Raw genomic sequence first — 27,618 nt, forward strand, 5'->3', positions numbered from 1 at the left:
GGCAGTCGCAACATAGATGTTGAAGTCCTGCAGCACTAATAGACGAAGAGACCCCAACCCCGAGGCCACCCTGCCTAACTCAGGCAGGCCTGTGACCTCACTGGAATGGAGACATACTGGATTGCAAAAGAGGGGTCCCTGTTGAGTTGCAAATGGACTTTAAATTTCTGAGACTTTGAAAATCTCCCTAATGCTGCATGGCCTGAAGGAGGAGCCTGCCTGCACAAAATATAACCTCCCCAGTATACCATCTTTACTAAGCATTGAAGCAACATGCAGGCATCTGACTAACATCTCCAATTGTTTTTTTCTTCTTTCATTTGATCTGTAACATTTTGCCTGATGAAGAAGCCCATGGAGCTTTGAAAGCTTGCGACAAGTATATTGTACATTTCGGTTGGCCAATAAAGGTATCACTGATGTATTTTTGTTTACATTTGTTAAACGGCCATCACAGCTACCCATGAATGTTTTCCATATTTAAGGATGTTTGAATGGAAATGGATGGGAATTTTTCCCCCACCTGCAAGAAGGCAAAATTAGTAAGAACTTGCCACTCTGTGTTGAGTCCTCCTAGCCTTATAGTTCTGCAGGCAGTGCTATAAAATCTTTAAGCGAGGATGCCTAGAAAATGTTTATTTTTTCATTACTTCTGCTTGGTGGTGGCCCCAATGAGAAAGGATTAAGGATAAGAGGTAGATCTAGGGAAAAGGCTCAGGAAATAATCCTGCTTGTGCTGTGGTCATGACACTAGCACCATCAAGTGAAATATGCCTTGCTTTTAGGGTTGCCATAAGTCAGGACCTCCAAACCGGGACAAATGTAGGACAGATGTAAGACAAAATCTTCAAATGGAGGACACATTTTTAAAATGGAGGACATGCGAAAAAAATGATGAGTTTTTAAAAATGTTAATATAAATGCATGTTTCTTAGGCATGATCACAATGGAGGACATTTGGCATTATTCCTAGACAGATGGCAGAAATGTACTTCCCTTTCTGGGGCGAGGCCCTTTTCTCCTGTCAGGCCGCCTCCGTTGGCGGCAAAGGCAGCGGCCAGGCAGGGGAAAGGGGCCTTGCTGAGGCGAGGCCCTTTGCCCCTGCCTGGCCGCATCCGTTGGCAGCGGCAGAGGAGGAGCCAAGGCAGGGGACAGAGCCTCACTGAAGTGAGGCTCCTTTCCCTGCCTGGCCTCCGTCGCGGAGGGGCAGGGCCGGGACAAAGGGCAAACTGGGGCGGGACCGTGCAGACCCGCCCCAAACCAGGAAAGTCCCACCCCCAGGCGGGATATGGCAACCCTAGTCAAACTCTATCATTTCTGTAGTGCAGATCAGTGATTTCCAAAATGGGTGCCGAAGGACCTAGAGATTCCTAGAGAAAACACTCCACTAGGCATTTGTAGCTCCTCCAGAGCAATTCTATGGTCAGGTCAATGTCTGGCAGATATTGACCACAGAGTTGCACTGGAGAACCTAGAGACTCCTAGAAAAGTGTTCTCTCAGGTAAAAACATAGTGTTTTTGTTATTTGTGGGTTTTCCATATTCATGGGCATCCTGGGCCCTTAACACCAGTGAATGTGGAGGGACGAGTGTACTGGTGTGAAAGAAAGGCAAGGGGAAACAGTGGCCTTTAGGTAAAGATGAAGAGAGAAGCAGCAGCAAAAAGCAGTTTTCCATTTGGGACCCTGTTTAAGCTTTGTGAGTTTTGCGCAGACTTAGATGGCAAGTTGAGCTGCACTGCTACTCCTGCTTTCTTTCGTTGCACAGTCCAAGAGAAAAGGTAGCAGAAGAAACTTTTGGGGAGGGGGACACTTGAAGCTGTGTGGGGAAGGGATGCCTCTGGAGAAGGAGTAGGAGGAGTATCTGGGGTTGGTTCTTCAAAAAAATCCTTCACCTCTCTCAGATTAAGAATCTTCCTCACTAGGGAGAAAAGTGGAAAACTGACTAGGCTCCTCTCTGCATCATTGGGGAGATGCTTCTGCCTTTGCACCTTGAGAACAGCAAGCAAACAGTCAACCAAGAAGCCTCTTGCCCACATCAGCCTTTGCTGCAGCAAGGCCAGCATGGGTGAAAGGCCTTTTGGTCACTGCTCAGCCAGCTGTTTGGTTGCTGACCCCAAGATGACCAACTCCTTGGTTGGTGCTTGTAGCTTGGCGGCTACTCCCTTTGTGTCCAGTCATCTAGGAACAACAACCAAGCACCTAGCTAGCCAGCCAGCCTTCCTTTTGCTGTAAGGCCTGTGCAGGCAAAAGCAGGAAGCAGGCTTGGGCCATTGCCATTGCTGTATTCACATATAAGAGGCTAAGGAGGAGGAGGCAAAGGCAAACTGGATGCAACTGAGATAGATGTTGCTGGCTGGCTGGCTGGCTGGCTGGCTGCTGCACAAACAGTAGAAACAGTAGTATCAAGAAATGGGCATGGGGAGCGCTACTGTAGTTGCTCAAGAGGAAAGGGAGTGGTAGCCCAAAAAGGTTTGGGGACCAATGTAGAATCATAGCGCTATAACTGTTCACCTATGGCAGGATTGGGCAACTCGGCACCTTCCAGATATTAGGGGCTAATCCCTGACCTTCAGACATGCTGGCTATAGTACAAAATGTTCAGAGAGCATTTGGTTGCCTAAACCTGGTGTAATGTATGCAATATATCTACTATTTGCAACAGCAACAATGACAAATAGCCATCCTATTTCCAAGACCTCTAACACTTCACCATCTACATCCTTTACAATACAGGTGCCAGCTCAATGCTGTGTTTCTTTATAGCATGGTCGTGGGGAATTGCGGCCTTCCACATGTTTTGGACCTACAGCTACCATCACCCCTTGATCACATCACCAATGGTGAAGGATTATGGAAGCTATAATCCAAAACACATGGAAGGCCACTGGTGCCAGACCTTGCTATAGAAACAGAGTCAGACTGCACTGAGTCAGAGCAGAACTCCAAAATATTTTACATTGTATGGTCTTTCAATGGCTGGTTATACATACATATTGGCCTTAAGAGATTTTCCTTGTCACCCATGGCTTTTGTAATGGAAGCTGCAAAAAGTCTTGGACCAACTCTGAGCCAGAGAGATATCAGGGTCAGAAAACCCCATGGCATAGGCATACGAATTACACTCTTGTCTGTATGCCCAAGTCACTCTTCTCTGTTTACCAAAGCCAGAACAGCTAACCATAGATCTGCAGCATTCAAACTCCTGTCCAGTTGTGTACTTAAGATTTATAGGAGTTTTAACAATTTCCTAATGCATGCACACTCCCATATCCCGACACGCAATTTGGGAGGGAATGTTGAAAACCCTTTCTGGCCTTTGGGAGCACTGAGGAAATGCTAACAAGCTAGTTCCAGGAATCATATTAATTGAGAACACCAAGGGATCTGACATCTGATCCAATGGGTGCATATATACTGTAGTAATAGTGCAGTGTGACATCCCTTCAAGTGCTGTAGCTCCAGCCTAGAGAATAATGGGAATTGTTGTTTTACAATATCTTTAGCCTTCTCTGCCAAAGAGGGTTGGCGCCTCATGAAGCTACAAATCCCAAGAATCTGTACGATGGAGCCATGGCAGTTAAAGTGGTGTAAAACAACTGTATTATTATTATTATTATTATTATTATTAAACTTTATTTCTAGAGTGCTGTATTATTTCTACAGTGCAGATGCACCCTGAAATTAATTTTACTGTCAAAGGTTGAGCTGTAAATTAATTCAGATCGAAAGGTTTTTTATAAATTTTTAAATACATCTTAAATTACAGTGCATAATTGTTTTAATCTTTTAAAATTGTATAATTGTTGCTTTTTAAATTTTATATTTATACATAACGATACATTTGTATTGCTTCTAAACTGTATTGTTTTTAAACTTGAGTCCCTATATTGTGAGAAAGGCGGGATATAAGTAAATGATAATGATAATAATTTGACTGTAAACAAGGCTGAAACTGCAGCAAATTAAAACAGAAACACAAAAAAATCCCTCAGTTTGTGAGCTGTGAATTCAGCTAGGAAAGTTGTTTCAAGTCTAGATGCCTCTGTCTTTGAAAGCTTCTTTGCAAATGTTAAGATAGAATTAACTTTTGTCATAATTTTTAAATTGTTAATAATAGTTTCATTGTTTTTTAACTTTGTATTTGCCTTTTAATGCTTTGTATTGTTTTTAACTTGTACAGTTCCCGTGTCATTTTTAACACCTTTGCCTGATGAAGAAGTCAGTGGAGTTTGGAAAGCTTGCAACATATATAATGTGCATTTTGGTTGATCCTATAAAGGTATCACTGTTTTGTGGGTTTTGGATGGTGCTGTACTTTGCTATATATGGCCAACACAGCCACCCTGCATATGTTTTGAATTTTGTTAGCCGCCTTGAATCCCTATACTAGGAGAAATGTGGATATTAATATTATTAATAATAATTTCTCCCCTCGTGTATGTTTTTTCTAAACTCCTTTGCCTGAGGAAGAGGCCAATGGACTTTCGAAAGCTTGTGTTGTGTATTTTGGGCATCTTGTTTGGCTCCATGAAGGGATCAATGTTTTGTGGATTTTGGGTGGTGCTGTACTGTGCTATAAATAGCCAACATGGCTGCATCTGGATAGGTTTTGAATTTTGTTAGCTGTCATGAATCCCTGTACCAGGAAAAAGGTGGATATTATTATTAATAATAATCACAGTAATTAACCCCCATGTATGATATATTTGAAATTCTTTGCCTGAGGAAGCAGGTGGAACTTCGGAAGCTTGCGATGTGTGTTTTGTGTATTTTGGTTGGCTATATGGCCAACATGACTGCATCTGGATAGGTTTTAAATTTTGTTAGCTGCCTTAAATCTCTCTACCAGGAGAAAAGTGGATATTATTATTATTATTATTGGAGTTTAAAAACATCACATGAGAGGGGAATTTAATAATAATAATAATGATAATTTTCCCCTTCATGTATATTCTACTAAGCTCCTTTGCCTGAGGAAGAAGCCAGTGGAGCTTCGAAAGCTTGCGTTGTGTATTTTGTGCATTTTGTTTGGCCCTATGAAGGTATCACTCTTTTGTGGGAGTTTGGACAGTGCTGTGCTTTGTACGGTGCGCATTTTGGTTGACTCAATAAAAGCCGCCCTGTTCTGTGGATTCAAATTGGGACGTTACTACCCTCTTGAGGAGGAGGGTCAAGGAGGGGAACCAAGGAGGGCGTGTGTGTGCCACAGAAACAGAGCGGGCTTGGGAAGCCTCAGAGAACAGAGTAGGCCTCATCCTCTCCCGCCTCAGCAGAAGCGGTGCATTGTGGGACATGTCGTTCTCCATCGTGCTCGGGACGGCCGCGGAGGCGTCTCAAAACACTCCATTTCCCAGCGTCCCTTTCGTCACCAATTCCTTTTCTTCCTCTCGGTCACGTTTTGTTTATCGCCTCCCGACGATGACGTCACCGCCGCCTTATGAATATTAAGAAGCAGCGTGGGAGTCGAAGCAGCGTAGCGAATGCGACGCCTGTTTTGTCTGGGCTTGATTAATATTCATGAGGCTGGAGGGCGGGGATTGAGAGAGGAGTGGGAAGAAGAGGAAGAGGGAGGGAGGCGTCTCCTTGTCTCTCAGTCAGCAGCAGCGGCACAGTCCCCTTAATGGCGAGGAGGAGGAGGAGGAGGGCGTCGGACCGGATGGAACGCGGAGACACCGGCGGAATGTTCGCGCGGGAGGAAGAATAATCGGGTGGAACGTTGGTCGTCGCGACGTTCCATTATGGAACCTGCGCAGCAGCAGCAGCAGCAGCAACAGAGCAGCGGCAGCAAAGAAGGCGAAGGCGGCGGCTGTGGCGCGAGGATGGCTACTCCGCAGCAGCAGCAGCAGCAGCAGCGGAGGAGGAGGAAGAGGGAGACAACCGCAACTACAGCAACCGCTGCATCCTCCTCTTCTTCTCCTTCTCTCCCGCCGCCTCCTCCTCCTCCTCCATCGGCGCCCAATGGGTCCCTCTTGGCTCGGAGGGGCCGCCTCAAGAGGAACCTCTCCTCCTCGGCTTCTCCGACTACTCCCCCGACGCCTTCCACTACTCTGGACCGCAAAGCGATGCTGCTACTCCTCCTCCCCTCCGCCGCCGCCGCCGCCGCCAAGAAGGCGCCCCCGCCGCAGCCCCTGCAGCCCCCGGAGAGGGAGTGGGTCCGCAGGGACCCCAAACGGGGCTGCGTCCACGTCTACTGCCACCACCACCACCACCACACTACTACTAGTAGTAGCGGAGGAGTAAGAGGAGGAGGAGGGGGTGTGTTGCTACTCCCGGTGCTCTGCACCCTGGAGACCACGGCGGCCGAGGTGGCTTCGAGGCTGCTCCACTTGGGGCCCAAGGAGACGGAGGAGGAGGAGGAGGAGGAGGAAGAAGAAGAGGAGCAGGATTCGGCCTCGGAGCCCAGTCCAACGAGGAGGAGGCCTCGCCACCATCACCGCCACCGCCGCCGCCCTCACCGGCTCTACCTCTCTGGGCCTCCGCTCTCCTGCCCTTCCCTCCTCCTCCACAACGCAGAGCCCCTGGAGCCCTCGCCTTCGCCCTCCTCCTCCTCCTCCTCCTCCTCTTCCTCCTCCTCGGAGGAGCTGGAGGCAGAGGGGCCCCCGGACATGCCCCCCAAGGCCCCCGAGGCAGCGCTGGCGGGGTCTGCGGAGGAGGCCCCCTCTCCTCCTCCTCCTCCGTCGCTCTACGTCCAGCTGCACGGGGAGAGCGCCCGCCGCCTCCTCCCCGAAGAGAAGCCCCTCCAGCTCCAGAACGACTACCTCTCCCAGCTGGGCTTCAGGGACCTGTGGCGGGTCCAGGAGGAGGGCATGGACGCCGAGACAGGGGGGCTCATCCGCTTCCACGCAGGTAGGCCCTCCACTCGCACCAGCACTTCATCACACACCCTTCTCTGTAGGCCGCCTCTCTCACAGAAAGGGACTCCAGGCGGCGCACAGATCACACACACACACCACAAGACTTGACTGCACTTTGATATGTAAGCTGCCTTTCTCTCACAGATAGACACATAGACACACACCAGGGCTTTACTCCTCTTTTATTTGTAAGCCGCCTTTCCCTTAAAGGCAGGTCACAGACAGACAGACACACACAAGGAGTTTACACCTCTTTTATTTGTAAGCCACCTTTCTCTTAGAAAGGGACTCCAGGCTGCTCACAAACACACACACAACAGGGCTCTACTCTTCTTTTATGTGTATGCCGGACTCACAGACACACATAATAACTTGTGGGGGAGTCTGCATTGCCCCTGCTTACTCAGGGATAGTAATCCCCTGTTTGGTTAATACTGAATGGTGGTATTCTGCTGCCACCAGGGAGACCAGGCAGGTCCTCCTTTTTCCATGATGCGCCCTACATTTTGGCCTCCTGTCCAGGAGGGTTTGAAAATGTCCTCCATTTGGAATAGGGCTAAGAGGCATGGATTTACAATGATGATACAGAGTGTTTTTGATTTCGTTCTGGAATGTCCTCCATGTTTCCTTTGGCCGTGCCCTACATTTCCTTTGTCCTACATTTCCTGGTGCCTTGTCCTCTTTGGCGGTTAGGACGCCTGCTCACTCTGATCCCCATACTTCCTAGGGATAATAACCACAACTGGGTTGTTGTGTGCCTTTGAGTCGGTCCTGGCTTAAGGTGACTCTTATCACAGGATTTTCATGGCTGGGCTTCTTCAAGGCGAGGTTTGCCATTCATTGCAACACTCTGAGGCTGAGAGAGTGTGGGTTACGTGACGTCACCCACTGGGTTTCCATGGCTGAACAGGGATTCGAACCCTGGTCTCCAGAGTTGTAGTCCAACGCTGGACTTCATCAAACTGGAGGGCTCTTTTGAAGCCTTTTCTGCATGGCATTTAACAGGCATGGGCACAACAGAGGAGGCCATAGTCTGTGTCTGGGGTGAAGAAAGCAAGTTTTGGTGTGTGGGGAGAGTGTGAAGACACAATGTGATGTGCATGCACAGGACTGGCAAGTGCGGCAAGTGTGTGTGTGAAGTCTTCCTCCTTTTTGGTTATTGGGATGAATTTGGGAAGTTTTCCAAGAGAAGAGGCGCCACAGAATTTGCTGTCTGAATCTCTTGCTGTTGTTAATTATCCTGGTTCAGCCATGTAAACCCACAGTGATGGTGAACCTTTTAGAGGCCGAGTGCCCAAACTGCAACCCAAAACCCACTTATTGCAAAGTGCCACGTCTCTCTGGCTTTCTAGTAACAAACTGGCAAACTCTGTGCTGGGGCAATGGCACATGTGCCCACAGAGAGGGCTCTGAGTGCCACCTCTGGCACGTGTGCCATAGGTTTGCCATCACTGCACTCGGTGATCTTCAAGAAGTGGCACCCTCTCAGCCTCAGAGGATGGCAATGGCAAACCCCCTCTGAAGAAGCTTGCCAAGAAAACCCTGTGATAGGGGTCACCTTAGGGTTGCCATAGATGAGAAACGACTTGAAGGCCGACAAGATTGGACAAGGAACAGGCAGGCGTGTCCTTGTGGGTGTGTGGGTGTGTTAGGGGGATACTGTCCATTCAGCAAGAGGTTTTAATTTGAAAGATACTGCCTTGAAATCTGTTTGCTGGTTAAGTAAAACCCAGCCCTCCTCCCCCCTGGTTCTGAGAAGTGTGCAAAGGGTGTGTGTTTTGCAAATACATTGCAAATACATTTGTGTGACACTGTAGCTCAAAGGAAATGTTCCTGGCTGTCCCATTTTCTTGTTTAGATGCTCCATGTGCGAAAGCTTCTCTGGAACATGCAATCCCGATTTTTGCATTGAAGCGAAAATAATTTACAACAACACCATAAAAAGAAGGGAGTAAATACAAAATTGCAAATACATTTACGCACGGCCTAGCGTCCATCCATGAGGTCCCTTTGTTCTCGTTTCAGTTGACAACATTGTATGTGTCAATTTTATCTTCATTGCGCGTCTGAAAGCCAGGATTGGATGTTCATTTGGATCACACAGCTTTTCCTTTAAGGTGTCTTGCTGGATGTGGAGGTGTCCCACTGTTGAAATAAGTAGGGGTTTAGTTCTATTAGTTTAAATGTGTTTAGGATTGTTTTGAAGTATCCCACCCTGTTGGTTTATCTAAGCTGGACAGGATAGATCCATATGATGATTAATAGCAAAAGAGATGATCTTTGGAGAAGTTGGGCGACTCAATAAACAAGAAGAAACATAATTGTCTTGTCTAGCAGATGCCTGTTTGTTGGGCCACCTGTGTTGGTTGCAGCAAAGTAACAATTTTTAAAGCTGTGAGTGTGTATTTTCTTCTGAGGGAAAGAAGGATCTGCCCATTCTTTAACAAACAGGGATTGTTACCAGATTGACATATACTGCCTTGCCTTCCCAGGCCAAAAAAATGTATGATGAAACAAGAACTTGGTGGGCTTAAAGGGCTGAGGCACAGATCCAAATTGCTGGCTAAATAAGTGAGGCCTAAGGAAATCTCTGAACACTGGTTTCTTGAAGAAGCCATTCTACACCACTTCTGCCCTTAGTAGTTGGTGTGAGCAAATCCTACTGAAATGGTAGGACAGTTTTCTGCAATTAAGCTTGCCTTAATTTGTCTGTCTGGTCTAGACAGGATAGATCTGTATGATGATCGATGGCAAAAAGAGTATTCCCTCCTCCTCCTCAAAGCTCCTGTCTTGCAGATGATGCTCATGTTGGATTTCTTGGGTATATTGTGACCCCTATCTAGATATCCTTTACTGTTCGAAAATGTGCACATGGAAACAGGAGCCATGCTCAAATTGACCTTTGTATGAGGAGGAGGAGGAGGAGGAGGACTGTGCTGTAACATAATTGATTTTTTTCCTGCTAAGGTTCAGTAGAGCTGAGGTTAAACTGGATGCACTCTGTTTCCTCTTGGGTGGGGATCCTTGCCTTGTAATGCTTGTTCAGTACAAGATGTGAAAGGCAAAACCTACACTGCTGAGGAAGCTGAGCTTCGTGAAGTCGAAGGCTTATATGGCTGGTATCCATAGTTTTTTGTGGGTTTTTCGGGCTATGTGGCCATGTTATAAAAGAGTTTATTCTTGATGTTTTGCCTGCATCTGTGGCTGGCACCTTCAGAGAAGCTGAGCTTCCTTTGACAGATGCAGTCCACTGGCTTTTCACATTGAGTTGTAAAGGTGTTTGCATTTCTTTGACTTGTTCCAGCACGGTGGATCAACAGTGAAACCCATAAAGGTGAATCCAGTCTGCCAGTTATTTGTTGTATTATTACTTGTCAAGTGCCTGATGAATTCTGCTGGCAGGGCAGCCAGATGCATCCAGACCACTCTTGGTCCTGTATGGTGCTAAGTTTACTAGTTTTGTGGATCTTGCTTTAGGCCAGGCAGAAGAATCATGCAGCTCTCTAGGTGTTACTGGGCTCTCAAGTTCCAGCAGCCTTTGCAACATACCCAATACTGAGAAATGGAATTGCAGTCCACCCGCATTTGCAAGATTGCATCATTCCCACCCGTTTTACTCTCTGCGCACAGATTTAGAAGAAAACACAAATGTTTAGATACCTTTACTTCCAAATTGCATCTTGTTAGATTTTAGATCTTTTTGGAGAAGCATGTTTTAAATTTATGGGCTTTTCTTTTGTATATTGCTTTTTAAAAAAGTGACTATATCTATTGGACATTACTTTGAACAACATCTGGACTCCTGAATGTTACTTGTAAGTGGAGACAGTGTGGTGTAGTGGTTATGATGAAATAGGACAATCCAGCTTCAAATATCCCTTGGCAGTGAAGCTCATGGGAGATATTCAGACAGTCCCTCATCCTAATCTACCTCTTAGGTTTGTTGCGAGGATTAAGGTAGGTGTGTGTGTGTGTGTGTGTGTGTGTGTGTGTGTGTAGGAGAACCATGTATAGACCCTTAACTTCTTTGCTTGAAATGTCGAATACTGTATAAATATAGTAAGCAACTATTAATACTGGGGTCTGGTGTTCAAACTACCTGTTGACAGACATGATGCTACTATTGTAGGTAATTGTTGCCTAGCAAAGAGATTGCTCATGATCTGCAATTGTACAATTGCTTTCATTTGCAGGAGATTTTTCCCCCTCCTGGTTGTCTAATGGCTGTTGCATATTCATATTGCAAATGTGTGAAATACTTGTCTGGTACAGAAAATCCTTGGCATATTAGAGGATTGACAAATGAGGGTGGATGAGAGGGTGCAGGAACAGAGAATAGCTGGGCAAACACAAATGTGTGATCAGAGTCATGTGTTTGAAAGTCTTACACATGAGGCCACCCCATACATTTTGCCTTGTTTTTGGCTGCTTCTTTCCATTTCAGACCCTTTAGTTTTGTTTTTGGCAACAGAAAGTGACCAGGAAGTCAGCTTCTGGTCACTTCCGGTTAGTAAAAGGCCTCCCATGGGACTAAAATTGTGATGTTGATGGAAAATAAAACCATGGTAGTAATGTCTCCATGCCCAAGAAGGCATTTTGAGGGCAAAACCTTTTTCTATTTTTCCTTCCATAAAATTGTTCTGAGGATGTCATGCCATCGAGCCTGGATTTCCTTAAAATATTTACAGCTTGAAGACACATTTATATATTAATTCTCTTTGTTCAACTACTAAGAAGAAACTATAAGTAAACTTTGGCCTATAAATAGCTGCAGGCATGATTTTAGTTATGGCTAGGGGGTATTTAATTGGATTTAAATGATAATTTACTGATTGCTGTGGTGGGTGAATAAGTTTGCCAGAGGGAAAACTAATGAGGGCTCCTGTACTTCCAAGGACTGTGCAGAAGAGGGAATTTCAGCAGGTGTGCCTTGTCATGCAACCATGTAAGAAGCAACATCTGTTTAAATTCCCTCTTCTATACAATCATTAAAGGTACAGAAGCCCTCTCCAGTGTTGACTCTGGAAACCCTAGTGCAGTGTTTTCCAAACTTTGGTCCTCCAGATGTTTTGGACTTCAGCTCCCATTTTTCCTGACTGTTGACCAAGCTCCTTGGGGCTTCTAGAGCTGAAGTCCAAAAACATCTGGAGGACCAAAGTTTGGAAACCAGTGCCTTAGTGGATAAACTCAGTCCAGGGCTAGCATGATAATTTGCCTGTGGCAAATCAGTATACTTTAATGCATGTGCTCATTGAATGGCCTTCTCAAAAATAATGGGATGGAGAAGCAGGTTGCATGCTTTGAGATGGCTTCCACATGTCCTCTTTTATTAGCAATGCTGGTGCAAAAAGGAGGTAAAGATTCAAAACTTGCAGGACCAGGGACCATTGTAAGAACAAGCCTAGAAGCATACACCTCAAGCTATAGTTCTCTGCACATCTACTTGGAAATAAGCTGCATTGCTCACAGGGATGGGTTACTTCTGAGTAAACAGCATATGATTCCACTCAACCCATGAAGGGAAAGGCATCTCTCCTGTGAAGAAACCTTGCCAAGAAAAGCCTCTGATAGGTTCACCTTAGGGTTACCTTATGTTGGAAAGAAGTTGAAGGCACACAATAACAACAATTTAATTATTTTAATCTTAAGAAATGGAGGGGTTCTTTTTCCTAACCCATGGACATCAACTGTGATGGAGGACATTCCAATATGTTCCCATTTTCTGTGATTTTTATGTAAATCAGGCATTTCTTGTGTGCCTTCAAGTTGTTTCTGACTTAGGACACCCTAAGGTGAATCTATCACAGGTTTCTAGGAGGCTGAAAATGTGAATCAGGCACTTACAAGCCACCAAGAAAGGTTTTAAAAGCTGTATGTACTTCTGGCTTTTTTTGTTTTGCTTTTGAGTCTTAACCTTGTTTTTAATGCATGGAATGAACTATTTCTCTTTTAAAAGTACATGTTAACCTGCGGACTTGTGCAACCTCTTTTATCATGCCTTTTGGCAGAAGGGGCTCGTGAGAGCTGAACAAGCCACTGTGAAATCTGTTGCAACCATCAGCTGCATAATACATGTCATAGCTTATATTTCAGATTTCACTGAACTTTCAAGGTGTGGAAAAATTGAATTGCCCTTTAGCATTACATTTTATACAATGTAAGCAATTTAAATTTCTTTTCCCCTCCAAAAATGCTTTCTTTTTCAGGATACTTTCCCTTAATTAAGGAGTTTAATGCATTGTATACCATTGTGGCACAATGGTTTGAATATTGGAGTAGGACTGTGGGAGGCTAGGGTTCGAATCCTTGCACACCCATGGAAACCCATTGGGTGATTTTAGACAAGTCCTACTCTCTCTGCCTCAGAGGAGGGCAATGACAAACTTTATCTGAAGAAATGCCAAGAAAACCATAGGATAGTTTTTTGTGGGTTTTTTGGGCTATGTGGCCATGTTCCAGAAGAGTTTATTCCTGATGTTTCGCCAGCATCTGTGGCTGGCATCTTCAGAGAACTCTTGCCTGGAAAGGAGTTGGGTGTGTGTGTGTGTGTGTGTGTGTGTGTGTGTGTGTGTGTGTATATATATATACGTACACATACACACACACACATATATATATATACACTGTGTGAACCTGGGAAGGCAGGAGTGATTTGCACGTGGATTGTTCTGTTGCTAATGGCAGGCCTCAGGGTGGGAGGGTATGCTAAAGAGGGGTAGTGTCTGCTGGCGAAATGTCAGGAATAAACTCTTCTAGAGCATGGCCACATAGCCTGGAAAAAAACAACAACACAACACAAAAAACTATGGATGCTGGCCATGAAAGCTTTTGACTTCCCATAGGACAGTGTCACCATAAGTCAGAAGCAATTTGTAGGCACATAAAAATAACCGTCAGGGATAATTTGTTGATATGCTGTTAAATGACAGTGTCCTGTTGCAGTAGTATGTTCTGTTTGGAAAAGTGCATTCCTCCCAGATGTTGGGTCAGAGCTCCCATCATCCTCAGCCAGTTTAGCTGACACTGAGGATTGCTGGGAATTGCAGTCCAGCAGGATTTGGAATGCTGCACTTTGCCCACCCTCTGCTCTAGTCAGTGTGAATGAGTCATGATATAAAGAAAAGCGCATGGTAGGTTTGATTCTGAATTCCTCTTCCCTCCCTTTTATTGGATTAATGTTTATGCAAATAGACTTGGCAATAAAACTACCAGCTGTGGGAGGAACAGGGAAGTCCAAGAAAAGAATAAGCACACAGGGTGGCATTGAAATATCCCCTGCATGTCATCTGTGTGATACTGTGTATGGTCAGGTGATTGTACTTGAGCAAAGTAGAAGATCTTCCTGGAAGATAAATACCTTGTTTTGCTACATAAGGAACACCTGTAATCCAGTATATAAGATTTAGCATAAGGAGCAGGCAGTCAGCCTAAATTTAGATGGTCTTCAGAACATGGAAATCTACACTTTGAGGTTCTGATTCCCAGAATCCACCAGCCAGTATGGTCACTGGCCATGCTTGCTGGGCAATTTTGAGAGCAGCCCCCCCTCTGTAATTTTTTCAAGCTCTGATGATCTTTGACCTAGTTTCAAAAGCTATCTGCTAAAGATCAATTAAGTCTACTACTAAGAGTAATTTGCCCTTCCTCTTCAGAGTGCTGAGTGGGAGAAAAGTGCATTGGGGATGATAGCAAGGGAGAGAAGAGATGACCCTGTTTGCTTCTGCCTCACCTGTCATATCACCACCACCACTACCATAAGAACACAGATTACTCCAGAGTTTCTCTATTGCTGGGCTAGGACAGTTTGTCTACTGGCTGACATGGCTAAATGATGCTTTTCCTTCTCTGTTAATGCACAGTTAATCCTGGTGGGACAGCAAGCAACCATTCTGAATAACCTCAAAACCTTCCATGCTGGATGCACAATGTCACCAGTACCATTTGGAAACCATGGAGATCTCTGTGACAGTTCATTTCAGATCTGCTTGATGATGAAGAATGAACAGTCACCTATGATTTGGACACTTTTGGTCTTGAATCATTCATTCTCTGTTTGACACTCATCACCATATTCAGTCAACAAGCACACTGCTCCTGCTTTCTCTTGCAGTTGTTTAACCCAAAATATGACTTGCATAACATATGAGGGTCTTATTTGGGGCTCTGTAGCAGTATTCATCAAGTCAGTGTTGTTATCTGATGGTAGAACCTCTCAGAGAAATGCTGTGATGCTTTGCTACTTAATGCTCAAGCTCCCAGCTGCTTCCTGGGCTTCACCCACGGCTTGCCATCCTAATCTCTCTTATTCCCTCTCCCTTTTAAAGGTGGGGCACTTGGGTGGGGGTTTGACTGTGGGTTGGTGGGCTAGATCAGTGCTTCCCAACCTTCAGTCTTATGGATGATTTGGACTACAGCTCCCAGAATTCCTGACAGTCGGGCAAGTTATCTGGGTCTTTTGGGAGCTGAAGTCCAAAATAAATGGAAGACCAAAGGTTGGGAGCCACTGGGCTAGATGGATCTGTTTAGTTGTGCTTTAGGCTGGAAGTGCTCTAGCTTTATGCTCAATAGCATGTTTAGGAATATAGCGGCCATTGATATCCGATTCCTTTAAGGGCTTCTGTCCATAATGAAGGTTGCCTACTCTTTTATTGGCATCACTATTAACTATCTTTGTTTTTAAAATGGCTTCACTTTCCTAATTTAAAAACCCTCCTGGAGCTGTGCCTCTTAATAGAAATTTAAGACATAGAGATAAGCAGATAATCACAAATGAATTGAGGATCATTTTAAAGAGTGCTTGTTTTGTTATGTGCCTTTGAGTAGTTTTTCACTTATGGTAACCCTAAGGCAAAAGTATCAGTTTTCTTCGCAATATTTATTCAGGTAGGATTTGCTTTTGCTTTCTTCTGTGGCTCTGAGAGAGTGTGACTTGCCCAAAGTCACCCAGTGGGCTTCCCTTACTAAGGCCTAGTCCCCAAAGTCATAGGGGACAAAACCCACTGTAGAAATAATACTGTTTGAGACCAGTTTAACTGCCTGACTCAATGCTAGGGAATTCTGGGAACTGTAGGTTTGTGTGACAATTAGCCTCCCCTGTCAAAGAGCTCTGGTGCCACAATAAGCTACAATTCCCAGGATTCCTTAGTACTGAGCCAGGGCAGTTAAAGCAGTCTCAAACTGGATTATTTCTGCAGCGTGTTTTGGACCACAGTCTCTGCACTCACACCACTATATCACAATGTGGTATAGTGCTTGTTTAACTACTTAGAAAAGTGGTCATCTTTATCTTTCTGCCAAATGGTGGGAATAATCTTAGCATGCCCAAATTTCTGATCAAGTGTAGCTAAGTCTTCACCATCTACTTAGCGAGCCAATCTGTGTACCTAGTGGCTATGTGTGCAGCTGTGTGAAGGTCCATTGGGAAAATGGTTGTGCTCTAAAGCACCTGCTGACTTCTGCCCATGAAGCTACCTTTAAATGCAGAAGCAGAACAGCCTGTTCTCTTGTTTCTTTTTCCAGATCAATGTGCAATCCCATCCCCAATCCTACAGCTACCAGTATTTTATTTTGTTCTATTGGGACATTCTGTGACCTCTCATGAGGTCTCTCATTCATAGGTTTGCCATTGGTATATAGCAACAACAAATTGGGGCATGACCAGTTTAGATGCAGGCGTCCAAGAAAGCGCTAAAATGGAAGGGTCGCTCAATTTAGAGGTCTCTCACCCCCCTCTGATTTTTCCTGTTTTTAAGATGGTTTGGCTTGGGTTTTAGGTTTTGATTGGGAACATAGGAAACCGCCTTGTACTGAGTGAGACCCTTTGGGCCATTTAGTTCAGTACTGCCAGCTCTGACTGCTCCTTCTGCTCCTGTCTCTGATGTTCTCTAGTGGTCTCCCATCCAAGCAGGTGTTGGCCCTGTTGAGCTTCCAAAATCAGACAAGATGGGTGTGTTCAGCATGGAATGATTTTAAAAAACCTGTGTCCTTGGATCTGCAAGCATTTATCTTTTCCTCTCTTATCTGCGTATATCAACTTCAAAAGGAGTTCTGTTGAACTGGCTAGGACTTCCTTCCTAGGAAGTGTGCTTAGGATTGCAGCCATAAATGAATACAATACCCTGAGAGCCATATAGAAAATGGGCTTGAATTCTGTTCTCTTGAGCCAGGTTTGTCCACTTTCACTCTACTTGGGCTGTTAGTCATATCTGCTGAGAGCTGAAAGGCTGCCTTTTCTGCCGATTCTTTTTCCTTTCATCATTGGACACTGTTGCTTGAAATTTTGTAACAACTCCCCTCTTGGTGATGGTGGTATTGATATACCTCAGAGCTCTCTGTGCAATTAAAATATCCATCTGTTCCACTTAGAACATTAGACGCTTTATGCAATCTGTCATTGATGTACAGCCACATGAAAGCATTTGAAACAGTGTAAAAGAGAACTCAAAGCTCTGATCCAAACATTTCCCACTAGCCTTGCGCTTGCTTTTGTTTACTGAATGGTGTTATCTTCTTGGCTTAAAAAGACTAAGCGGAAACACTTCCTTACTTTTCCCCCCTGTTGGACAGGAAATATGGATGAAGCTTAGTGTTGTTCAATGTCGTTGCATAATTACCTGGATATGATTTCTTTCTAAATCATTTGAAAATACTGTAAGCTTTTTGAAGCAAAAAAAGGGATCTTTCCCAGTCAGTGTTTATATATGTGTGTGTTTCTGCTTTGTTCGTTCTGGGTTACAGAAGCAAAGTAATTGTTTCGCACTCTTTTCTTGAAGTTGTAACTCTTTAATATCTTGACAGTCTGTGACATTTTTGTGGGTGGATGTGGGGGATACTTTATATATGCAGCCCAGTTCAGTTGATGATCTTAAACCATAACTTTGAACCTTTCATAACCCAGTGCTCCAAATATTTTGGACTACAACTCACACCATTTCTGACCCATAGGGCATGCTGACTGAGACTGGGAATTGTAGACCAAAACATCTGGAAGGCACCCGCTTGGGGAATGCTGGCATATCACTGCCAAAGGCTTATGAGGTCCCCATGATTTATTAACCCAGATAATTGTAATTTATTCAAACAAAAGTTAGTTTTAGCAGGGTCAGATTGTTTTAGATCCTAGTTTATTGGCTGCCTTTGAACATGCAGGGAGGAAAGTGGAGTTGTGTGAAGGAGAATGTGAGCTCAAGGCTTGCTAAAGTCATTCACAATCAAATAAAATGAGTGTGCAGACCACATATGCAGAAGTGCGTGCGTGTGTAAGCTATCTCCTTGCATCCCAGTTGAGAGTGGATATGACCGTTCAGGTCAAAAGGTTTATGTTGCTCATTTATTTTATTTATTTATTTCATTTATATGCTGCCTTTCTCCCTAGAGGGACCCAAGGCAGGTCACAGATAAAAGATTTAAAATCTCAATAAAATTCAAAACAATTAAAACAGATACATGCAGTATAAAATCACATAAAATAAACAAAATTTGAAAATAAACTAAAAACTCACCTGCCACTCCATAAAAACCCAGCTGCTATGCATTATATACATATAAAAATGTTTTTACTTACCAGCGAAAGGCCAGCAGGGAGTGGGCCAGCCTAGCCTCCCAAGGAAGGGCTTTCCAGAGGGTGAGAGCAGCCACCAAGAAAAGCTCTCTGTCATGTCCTCACCAGGCAAGCCTGTGGTCTTGGCGGGACAAAGAGAAAGCCTTCTGCAGATTAGGGCTCTCGCAGGTTTGTATGGGGAGATACGGTCTCTCCAATAGTCTGGACCCAAACTGTTATAGGTCCAAAACAAGGCTTAGGACAAGAGCAGAGAACCTGTGGTCCTCTAAACATTGAACTGAATCCTGGCTCATTGACCATGCTGGCTCAGGTAGATAGAACTTTGAAGTCCAACAGCTCTTCTTTTGAGTGTTGTATGGACTGATTCTTGGTATATATCCCAAGTAGAACAGTGGCTCAGCTTTTGAATTAATGTCATCAAACCTTTCCTTTTTGGAGATTGTCAGGAATTGTATGATTGACAGGAAGTGATAGAAGACACCATTGTGTTAGTCACAAAGTCCAAGAAGAAGAACACCTTATATCTAGTTCAGATGTAGTCCTACTTTCATGCACATCATGTTTGCACATGCTTGAGAACTGCTCTCCCTCCTTTCCTGCAGGTCTTAAGCATGACTCAGTGTTCCAACTGTGCAGTGATAAATGTTGGGTTTTGTAATGATTCCTCCTTGGCTGTGCCATTGCAGTCAAACCAGGACAGTGGGATTGAGACCATAATGTCTGTAATTTTTAGATTGTAGGCTGGTGTATATAGTGTGTAAATACAGTAGATAATCTTGGGTATAAGATGTTTTTGAGGCAGACTATTGTGTGTTTTGTCCTGGTTAGCTGTTTCGGTACATACTGTTCCATTGTCAAGCAGCTTTTGGGGTGTGTGTGTGTGTGTGTGTGTGTGTGGGTATATATATATATATATATATATATATATATATATATAAAAGTAAAAGTTCTTTGGAATGCTCAGCTCCTTTTTTTTATTCCACTTAACCAAGATGACAAATTGAACCCAACAGAGGATCTTAGAGGCACCAAACTAGTGGACTGTATGTTTTGTAGTAGTCCTTATCTATCCTGTAACTTGTGAGAAGGCAGAACAAAAGCCATGCTGAGTCAGACAAAAGATTTTTCTGGTCCAGAATTCTGTTCCCACTGTGGGCAGCTTAGACGCAGTAAGAAGGACATATATGTATTTGCTCCCTCCTGCCCATATTGCCCACAAATTAATATGCATATTTCCAATAGTGTTGAAGGTAGCTTATAGCCATAATGATTGGTAAACATTGATAGCCTTGTCCACCATGGATTTGACTACTTTATTTTAAAGTTGCCCATGTTGGTAACCATAATTCCATTTTGTGGTAGCAAATTCTGTGGTTTAACCTTGTGTTGTTTAGAGAAGTGCTTTGTTTTATCTACTGTAACTCTCCTGCCATTCGTTGAATGACAGCCACATTTGAATATTATGAGAGTACATATCTACTTTCCTTGTGCCATATACCATTGCATCCTGCAGTGCTGGGTTGGCTTTGCTGTTAATGGTGGTTAGGGCTTTCCTAAACCGATTTCACTAGTCCTGTTTTTGGTACAAAGCTTTGCCTATATTGTGTCATCCAAAGATGCTCTACATCACAGTGGTTTCCTTTGGTTACACAGGTATTCTTAGTAGTAAATATACAAATAATAGTAAATGTGCAGGTATCTTGAAGAACTGAGGTTTCTCAAAAGCAACCTAGTAGTTTTGCAGTACATATGGGTGGGAAAATGTTTTGTGAGTTGCATCACCTTGAGGGAAATTGGTTGTAATCTATGTGCTATGTAGTAGGACCACCCTAAAATTTCTTTCCCATTCTCCCTCCTGCCAATCAGACAGATAATGCTTACAGAGGGCTTTTGAAATTAAGATTGGGAGCCACGGATTCCTACCCTTCTTTTACATATTTTCTGTGGGACCACCAGTATAGTCATGCCACATAGTACCACACTTGGTTGCAACTTGATTGTTTTGTACACAGGGCTGTAGCTAGCCAAGAAAACCTGGTGCAGTCATGGCTGGAGAGTGTTTGCAACTTACCTTCAGTACCCCTTCTCCTTGCTGCATCTGGCTTCTCTATGGCAGGGAGCCCCCCTCCTTTAGTTTTTCAGTGTCTGGCACGACACTGGTAAATGTTACTTCTCTAGGATGCAACAGGTGTCATGCAACCTACTCTTGTGCAGCAACATTTTGTGTGCAGGAAGTGACTAACAATAGTGTGGTGTTCATTTTGAAATCTAGCGGATGTTGGGTAGGTGGAATAACTATTCCAATGCTACCATTTCCTTTTCAGGAACCATCCTGTGATATGTGGAAATGCTAGAGGGTGGTGGTATTGTGCAAGTGCAACCAGACATTCTGCTGACATCCCTCCCCCCCCCCCATGGGAAATTCTAGGGCCAAATGAGTGCATGACTGATTGAAGCCTTCCCAGGCGAACTCATGGTTGCCTTAGATTTGAACCCAGGAGCAAGGCTGACCTACTTACCCTTTGGACTCTTGTTGCTGCTCATTTACATATGTGTGCCCAAAGTGCTTCTCATACATTATCTGACAAATGTTTTCAATTATTTTGTGGGATGGTTTATAAGGTTTTTACTTATCTCATTGGTGAAGAAGAAAACAGGTAAATTATTTTCTAAATTCATAGCTTTGAGATGCAGTTTTCAACCATAGATTTCCACAGGTTTCTCACTTTTCTTTTTTGTTCTTTTGTGTCTTCAAGTCATTTCTAACTTAGGCAATTCTAAGAACCCAGTGGGGATCTATTAGCAAGATTTATTCTGAAGAGGTTTCCCATTGTCTTCTTATTCTCATGTATAAGGCTAGAAATTTTAGTAAAAAATGGATCTAAAAAAGCTGAGTCAACTTATCCATGAGTGAATGTAGTACTGCACTTTAACTCTTATAAAAAGGGAACCATCCTTTGGTGAAAGGCAAAAATGTAATCTGTCCTGAAAGCACTGACTCCCTCTCTGCTGTCTCATCTATCCAGCATTTAGTGAGATGACAAAAACAGTTGGCCTGCTGGAATTTTGTTACGTTCTTTGGTATCATTTTTCTTTGCATCATCCTATAGATCCTTTGACATATACCCTTACATTTTACCCTCGACTTATACATGGGTCATATCAAAATATATAATTTTAGCCCCCAAACCTGCCCTTGATTTATACGTGAGGTCCTCTTATAGTCGAGTATATACGGGGTATAACTTGCCCAAGGTCACCGAGCATCTTTTCATGGCTGAATGAGGTTTCAAACCCTAGCTTTCCAGAACTCTAGTCTAATACTCAAACCACAACACCAAACTGATTTCACTTGTCTGCTATAATATACCAAATTTGTACTTCCCTGTACTTTGGGAAATGCATATAGTACTGTCATCAGTACAGGTGGGGTGGGGATCTCCCTTTTCCAGAATGCTTGGACCAGAAGTGTTGAGAATTTTGGAGTTTTCCGGATTTTAGAATGTTTGCATATACATAATGAGATCTCTCGGTGGTGGGCCCCAAGTCTAAACATGAAATTAATTTGTGTTTGTATACCCTTTACAGACATAGCCTGATGGTAACTTTATGCACAACATTTTAAATAATTTTGTGCATGAAACAAAGTTTTTGTACATTAAACCATCCAAAAGCAAAGATGTCTCTGCGTCAGCCATCCTTGTAGACAATATTAGATTTTGGAATATTTAAAATTTCAAAATTCCAGATAAGGGAGATTCAACCTGTATTTTGTGCTCGTCCTGCTGTCTGTGCTAAGTTGCTTTTACATACCTATGGGTTTGTTTTTTTTTGCCTATGTTTTGTTTGCTCATGTAGGCAGTCTATAAAGGGCATTGCATTTTTTTGTATATTTTGTATTTTTGTTGTTGCTTTTAACTGATTTTGGTTGTAGGTTTTGGGTTGAGCCCACAAGAAAAGTCCAACCAGCAGCTCAGAGGATGGGCATGTTTTGTGTAATTAACTCTTGAAGTAAGTCATGCCAGGATACCAGCTGGCTTAATGACAGCATATCAGTGGAACGCAAACTGGTTTTATCTGTTCCAAGGAACCTAAGGACGAAGTAACAGGAAAGAGAGAAGTGGAAGGTTGCTCACTTTGTAAAGCAGGCTCCAGGTTCAGAAGAGCTCTCAGGATGATTCTCTTTGGCAGAGGGAAGTGATACAAAGCCAGATTGACCTAATTCTTCCTGAGATGGTGTCTAGGTTGGGCCAATTTAGACTTCATGCTCCTCCATTCCAAAAACAGCAACAAGAAAACAATCAACTCTTACATGCTGCATGTGGAAAAACCCCAGATGTTAACTCTTCTTCCCAATAATCTAACTTTCACTTTTTTTTTCTTTTCTCCCTCCATAATGTCATTAACGTATAGTAGCATATGGAATCATCATCATCATCACTAGGAAAGTTTAATCATGTAAGCCATTTCTCTTTCAACCTCTCCTTGGCATACTTGACGTTACATACACACCCTTTACTCTTACTCTGTGGGACACCATTTCTATGTGTTCTTGCACCATGCTTGAAATGCTTTCTCACAATTGAGCAAAGTGGATGCCTGCTTTAGATGGGGTTGAACATAGTTGATGTTCTGATTCTCAACAATGTTTCTTCTTGCTTTTTTATTTCATTTCCCAGCTCATTCCCACTGCCTGAACAATTAATTCATCATTATTTTATTTTACACTTGCCAATCTATGGAGGTCCAAATTTAACTGAAGTATAGCATGCATCAAAAGAGCAGGGGATGAGGCACTCATTCTTCACGTCCGAATGTGTGTGTAGACCCACTTTAATCAGCCAAATATTTTCTGATCAAGGAGCACCTGGGAAAACAATCCTTCAAAATTAGAATTGCCAGACCAAATGATTGGTCACCAAACTGGCAAATGGACCGTAAATGACAGAAAATGCACTCTCCGTTCCACCCTTGCTCAGTCCTTGAGTCCTTTCTGTTTTTCTCCTCCTCAAAGGCAAGTGAAAGCAGGTCTCCCTGTCCTTGACTCTATCTAGTGTTAACACTGGAAACAAATCTTACCTAATGAGAGGAAGCCTTATGTTTAGTAAACAATATTAAGGCTGCAATGTGAGATGCATCTAAACCAGGGTTCTCATTATGCATACTTTGCTGCTGAGATGATTACTTGTGGTTTTCTGGCCACTTAGTGTGTCTTTAAAAGCTCTTCATTATGCAATTCAAAATAATGAATGCATTATCTGATGCCGCATCGCTCAGGTTGATTGTTCTTTGCAAAATGGAAGACATGGTGGTACTGTTTCTGGGTATGCTGAAGTGATCTGTTTACCTTCTGAACTCCTCTTGCATAAAATGATCTTGCTCTCAGGCTACAGTTAGATATCTGTTGGCTTCTGTGCTACTTATTGCTATAGTAAACGTGTAAATGTGTCCCTGAATTTTCCTTTATTGCAACAGCATTTACAATAGGTATAGTCATATATTGTCTGCACATGGACTACACCCCCTCCCCCCCAATGCTGCAATTTAGCTGTCATGAAAACTCGACTACATAAAGTTCAGAGGTGTCATGTTCCTCATGGAAGATTGCTGGGGAAATAAAATTAGCTGAAAGGACTGCAGTTCATCCATTTTAGTAGCATGTGACCAACATAAATGGCATATTTGTTCTCCTCCAGATTGCAAGAGATGATGGTTAGCTGAACATCTTGCTCTGTTCTACAGTATGCCTTTTCTGAATTTTACGATGCTGTTTTTAAAAAAAGATTCACTATCTTAAAGGGGAAAGGACGACATAAAGGAGGAAGCTGGAGGAATGTTTCTAAATACAGGCTGGGTCTCCCTTATCCAATGCTTGAGACCAGAAGTGTTTTGGATTTAAGATTTTTTGCATTTTGGAAAGCCTGTATTTGCATATACATACATAATAAGATATCTTTGAGATGGGACTCAAAGTCTAAACACAGAATTCATTTATGCTTCATGCATCTTATCCACATAATCTGAAGGTAATTTTATAGTTTTTTAAAATAACTTTGTGCATGTAAGAAAATTCATGTACATTGAACCATCAGAAAGCAAAGATCTCAACCACCCATTTATAAAGTTTTGGTTTTGGAATATTTAAAATTTTGGAATTGGAATATTTAAAATTTTGGAATTCTGGACAAAAGAGACACAGCCTTTATTGAAATAATTTTCTAGTTTCTTGGCAGATATCAGAATGTTTTATAAATGGTGAGCAGTGAAATGAAAAATTGTAGTTAATACAACATGACTTTATTATGGTCTTAGGCCAGTCTTTGTAGTTCGAAATTAAACAAAGACCAAACAAATGGTACAGAGTTTAGGAAAATTGCAACATAATGCATGTATAGTGACAGAAACATAAATGTGAAGACATAGGAAACCAGTGAAACCTTTTACTACTGATAACATTGAAGAGGGTTTAACCAGCTGGTTTCTAGCAGAAGAGGTTAGAACACAAAAACTTCCCACCGTAAAAGTAATGTCATTAATAAAATTGAAAGAAAAGAGGGTACTAGGAAAATTATTAGATCTCCCCAGAAAAATGGCTAAGATTGGGGTAATATGTAAAAAGTGGGTGGCTTTATATTACAGGCTGTAGAGAAACATATGTTAAACTGTTTCAACCATTGAAAAAGATTTAATAATGAAAGGTAAAATGCAGGGAAGCCTCTAAAATGTTTTATAAGATTGAATAGTGAAATGAAATGTGGTTACTTAACAGGCAAGAGGATTAGTGCAATGTACATATTGATAATTGATAAAGGTCTGTTTTTCTGAATTGGCTTTTTAAAAAATGTTTTTAAGTTTTCTTTCCCTAAAAATATTTTATAGTCTTAAAGTAGCAGTTTATATAGTGTTTACAAGTAATATTTAGTGCCTATAAAAGGGAGAGAATGATACACGGGGAGATTTAAATATAGTTCTTGCCACAGAATTTGCAGAAAAATTGAAACCATGGTGAGAACAATTTTGAAATTTACACACAAATTTTTATATCAATTCTATGTTTTACTGCACTAGCAACGTAAAATGATTCATCCCTATGTTAGCATGATACATTAATGAAATGTAAAAATATTACAGGTATTGTACTCTGTATACTAAAGTGAGCAACAACCTGTGTGCCATCTGTGCCCATGTATTTTAGTTTTTGTTGTCCTTTTCTAGCAGGAAATGAATGGGTAAAGCCTTTTCCTAAAAACTGGTTTTTTAAAACAAATTTCATTAGAGTTCTTTTCTCCTTTCCTTCAGTGTCATTTTTTGTTATTTTCAAACTTGGATGAAGTATTGTGTGCTTAGGACAGGGACAAAGAACATATACTTCCGAGATGTTGTTGGGACCAGCTTGCACCATCCATATTTAGACACTCAAGTGGAAGGCGGGCCTTGTAGGTCCTTCTGCTGCATGGTTCTTGGATCTGCCATTTGAGTCTTACCTTTCAGTGTTATAGCAATGGCTGAGGTGAGATTACAAACCAATTGTACCTTGTTTTCTGTTTCATTTGTAAGTAAGCTGTGATCTTAGGGTTATATGCAGCTCTTGGGTTAGGGTTACATGGTCCTTGGTTTAATTTCAAGTGAGGTTCAGTGAAGACATCTGACAAAAAGCAACCTGTTCATCTACTGTTCTTCATTTGGAAGAAGTGTTTAGGGGGAAAAGCGAGAGCGACATAGAGGAGAAGGGAAGCCTTATCCATTTTTGATCTAGCCTCTTCCAGTACTGACATGCAGCTTCTGATAGGATATTTTTGAGTGAATGCAGTCCTTGGCAGAAGATTCCTAACTCTTGTTCTCCTTTATGAAAGACCTTCAACATTTCCCCAACACTCTTCAAATATTAGTTCTGTCAGCATTTGTGTGTGTATGTTTGTGTTTGTGAAAACATACACCTTCAAGTCACTGTGAACACACACCTTCAAGTCACCGGGTGACTTATGGCAATCCCATGGAGTTTTCTTAATCAAGGAATGCTCAGAGGTGATCTTGCCAATTCCTTCCAGTAAGGGCACCAGATCCCTTCTGATCTTGGAAGCTAGTCAGGGTCAGCCCTGTTTATTACTTGGATGGAAGACTTCCAAGGAATACGAAGTGCTGGAGGCTAGCTTTCAGAGGAAGGCAATGGCAAAACCACCTCTGAGTATTAGTTGCCTAAGAAAACCCTACAAAGTTGACTCAAGTTGACAGGTGACTTGAAGGCATGTGCACACACACAGGGAGAACAACCCTGGTTAGCATTCATCATGGTTGAGACAAGTCCATCTTGTAATTGGCAATGTTGGCTTAAGGTCATTGAGGAAGGTGAGGTTGCAGTTTGGCATTTTGCTTCAGATATCTTAACCGTATTTAAAACTGACCTAAGCTTTTATGAGGAAGGGCAATCAATGTTCACATAAAATAATAATTAAGTCCATTTAGGCTGACTGCATATCAGTGGATTCCAAAGTGTGGTTACATTGCTACATAAAACACCTGTGCCTCTGGTGGTGTTTCTGGTACTTTACCCAAGTTGAATCATGGTTTTACTGTTTTCCTCCTTGAAAAAAAAATGGGATATTCCTAATTTTTTCCGTACTCAGCCATCTCTGTGATTTGCCTAAGTGAGGCATCAGTCCATATTTTGGACAAGCTATTAAAATCCTCTTGTGGTAAGCTGAGTTATCCTGGGCTAAGTTTCTGAAGCAGGGGTGTTGCTAGGAATCCCATTCCATGAGTTCACTCTGATTGCTCTGAACGATAGATGCTTAAGGCATGTGGTAAAATGAGGAGGCATCTAGGCCTTAAAAGTGGATTAGCATTCATCTCCAGACTTAGTTTTGATTTTGAAATGAGAGATTAGCATGATATAGAGTGGCTGTTGTAAATGCCTCTGCTTTTATATATCATACTAAGAAAGGCCGTTGGGAGTGTCTTGTGCATTAACATTTTTTCTTCATTACTCTTGTGATAACACTTTGCGAGATATACGTGTACCAGAAGGCTTCCACTTCTGTAGCTACCCCCTGAGCTTTTGTAGCTGTGGAAAATGGATCAAAACTGCGCCCATAAAAGAACACATCAAATTACAAATCTCTCCCCAGCCTGTTTATGCCTGGACATCAATGAATTTCTCTTGCCAGAGAGCATATCTGTTGTTGTTCACTCATCACTCATTCTCT

General features: G+C 42.7%; 1 protein-coding gene across 1 annotated transcript in view; it reads left to right on the plus strand.

The window, feature by feature from the left end:
• Window positions 1-5,583: 5,583 nt before the first annotated feature.
• The window catches only part of LOC149316974 (PH domain leucine-rich repeat-containing protein phosphatase 1-like), a 191,309-nt gene continuing 169,274 nt past the window's right edge, over window positions 5,584-27,618 (plus strand). Inside the window, exon 1 of the mRNA XM_089516614.1 lies at window positions 5,584-6,847. Within this exon, the coding sequence (XP_089372740.1) occupies window positions 5,740-6,847 (1,108 nt within the window). The 5' untranslated portion in view covers window positions 5,584-5,739. The remainder of the gene's footprint in view (window positions 6,848-27,618) is intronic.

The sequence above is a fragment of the Sceloporus occidentalis genome, unplaced genomic scaffold (assembly GCF_023333645.1).
Source record: "Sceloporus occidentalis isolate IW3139 unplaced genomic scaffold, rSceOcc1.0.p SCAF_3, whole genome shotgun sequence".
Classification (NCBI taxonomy): domain Eukaryota; kingdom Metazoa; phylum Chordata; class Lepidosauria; order Squamata; family Phrynosomatidae; genus Sceloporus; species Sceloporus occidentalis.